This window comes from Bison bison, unplaced genomic scaffold, assembly GCF_000754665.1.
Source record: "Bison bison bison isolate TAMUID 2011002044 unplaced genomic scaffold, Bison_UMD1.0 scf7180017864214, whole genome shotgun sequence".
NCBI lineage: Eukaryota > Metazoa > Chordata > Mammalia > Artiodactyla > Bovidae > Bison > Bison bison.
The window spans coordinates 728,424-730,202 of record NW_011494786.1 but is presented as its reverse complement, the minus strand read 5'-3'; the positions used below and the strand labels follow the sequence as shown (position 1 = coordinate 730,202).

Sequence of the window (1,779 nt, the reverse complement as noted above, 5' to 3'; positions counted from 1 at the left end):
TTTTGTCTCTACCACTTGCTGAGAACAGAGACCGATTTTCTTCACCCAGAGCCTTAGAAATGCATGGTTTCTTTTCAGATGTCCCTGAAAGTGAAATGCCTTGGTACGGGCCCTCCCAACTCCATATCTCAGAAGTTTGTGGATTCTTTTCATCCATCTTGAGTCAACTTGAACTTAATAACAGTAATAATCACACATAGGTGTTGAGAAAAAGAAGGTGTTGGAGATCAACCTCGTAGGGGAGCAAAGAAGAGAGCAGCATCAGCTAGAGAGGTTAAATTCTCCTTAGAACAATTTTCCTGATAAGGTAAATGGATTTGCCTAATTTTTTCTTCTGGGCTTCCCTGGTGGCTCAGTGGTAAAGGTAAATCTGCCTGCCAATACAGGAGATGTGGGTTCAATGCCTAGGCTGGGAAGATCCCCTGGAGAAGGAAATGGCAACCCACTCCAGTATTCTTGTCTGGGAAATCCCATGGGCAGAGGAACCTGGCAAGCTACAGTCCACGAGGTCACAAAAGAGTCACACACAACTTAGTGACTAAATGACAACAGCAATTTTCTCTTTAGCACATGAAGTAGTTACTCCTGCCAGGGAACCATATGATCGATTACTTTCAGATATTTGTTTTTCCACAGAGCGATCCTTTCTTACAGTGCAATTTATTTCTTCCAACCCCTTCCTACTTTGCTAACACAAAAGCATCATGCAGATCCTTGCCACTCACAATGGGTATGTCTCCAAATCGTCTGTGAGCCCCAATTTCACTGAACACTAGTATCCATAATCTCCATAAAAGCATAATGCCTACAGAACCACTTGCCTCCAAATGAATCAGAAGACTGGACATCAGCAATTGCCTCCATGACTAAAAGAGAATTGTTCAACTGGAAATGAGCTTAATGCAAGTTAATATACTTCCTCTTCTGAGAGCCTGTGTCTTTCCCCAGATACTCACTGGCTACTTGGAGTAGCAGGCTTGTTTCTGCAAGGTAGTTGTCATCTTTGACACGGAACCAGTACTGCCCATGATCGGATGGCCAGAGGCTGTGAATCTTTAGAGCCACGCTTCCCTCATTGATGCCATCTTCTACCCACTCTACCCGGCCTCTGTACTCCTCCATCTGTATCTCCATTACCTCATCTCCATCCCAATACAAAAACACAGGAGTTCTGGGCTCCAAGCGGTACCACCTCACCTCCATGTGCATTGCGGTCCTCTTGGGAAGGAGCTGACAGGTGAGGAGGGCATCTTCCCCAACCATGGCCAGGATAGGATGGACAGAACCCGTCACTCTAAAGTCATCTACAAAAGAGTGACACAGAGGAATCGGGAGATGCCACCTGGAGGAGCAATACGATTGCTTTGGGATGTCTACTCTATCAAAACAGAGGCACCTGGATGAGGGAAGGTTTTATTTACAATGTTTTAAAGAAATCCAGCATTATGGTATGTATGTTTGGTGGTTACAGAGACAATCTTGTGTACTGAAAATAGCATGTAGTTCAAAAACCTGAGTATGAGTGCTGAATCAATCACTTACCAGCTGTGTGATTTGGAGAGAAACCCATTATTCTCGAGAAATTGATTTGCAATCTCAATTTCTTCATCTTTAAGATTAACAACTACCACCTCTACATTCCTTTTATTCTCAAATAAGTTAAAGTGTAAACTGATTTTCTAATTGAAAACTTTATTAGTTAGTGGCTTATTTTACAGTGATTTATTTTATAGGTAGTAATTTCACAGAGGATGAGACAGTTGGATGGTATCACTCACT

General features: G+C 42.7%; 1 protein-coding gene across 1 annotated transcript in view; it reads right to left on the bottom strand.

The window, feature by feature from the left end:
* Positions 1 to 1,779, bottom strand: part of LOC104992408 (butyrophilin-like protein 2) — a gene marked incomplete at its 3' end in the record, with an annotated part of 21,786 nt that overhangs the window by 3,655 nt on the left and 16,352 nt on the right. Inside the window, 1 exon segment of the mRNA XM_010845272.1 lies at positions 957 to 1,304. Coding sequence (XP_010843574.1) covers positions 957 to 1,304 — 348 coding nt within the window.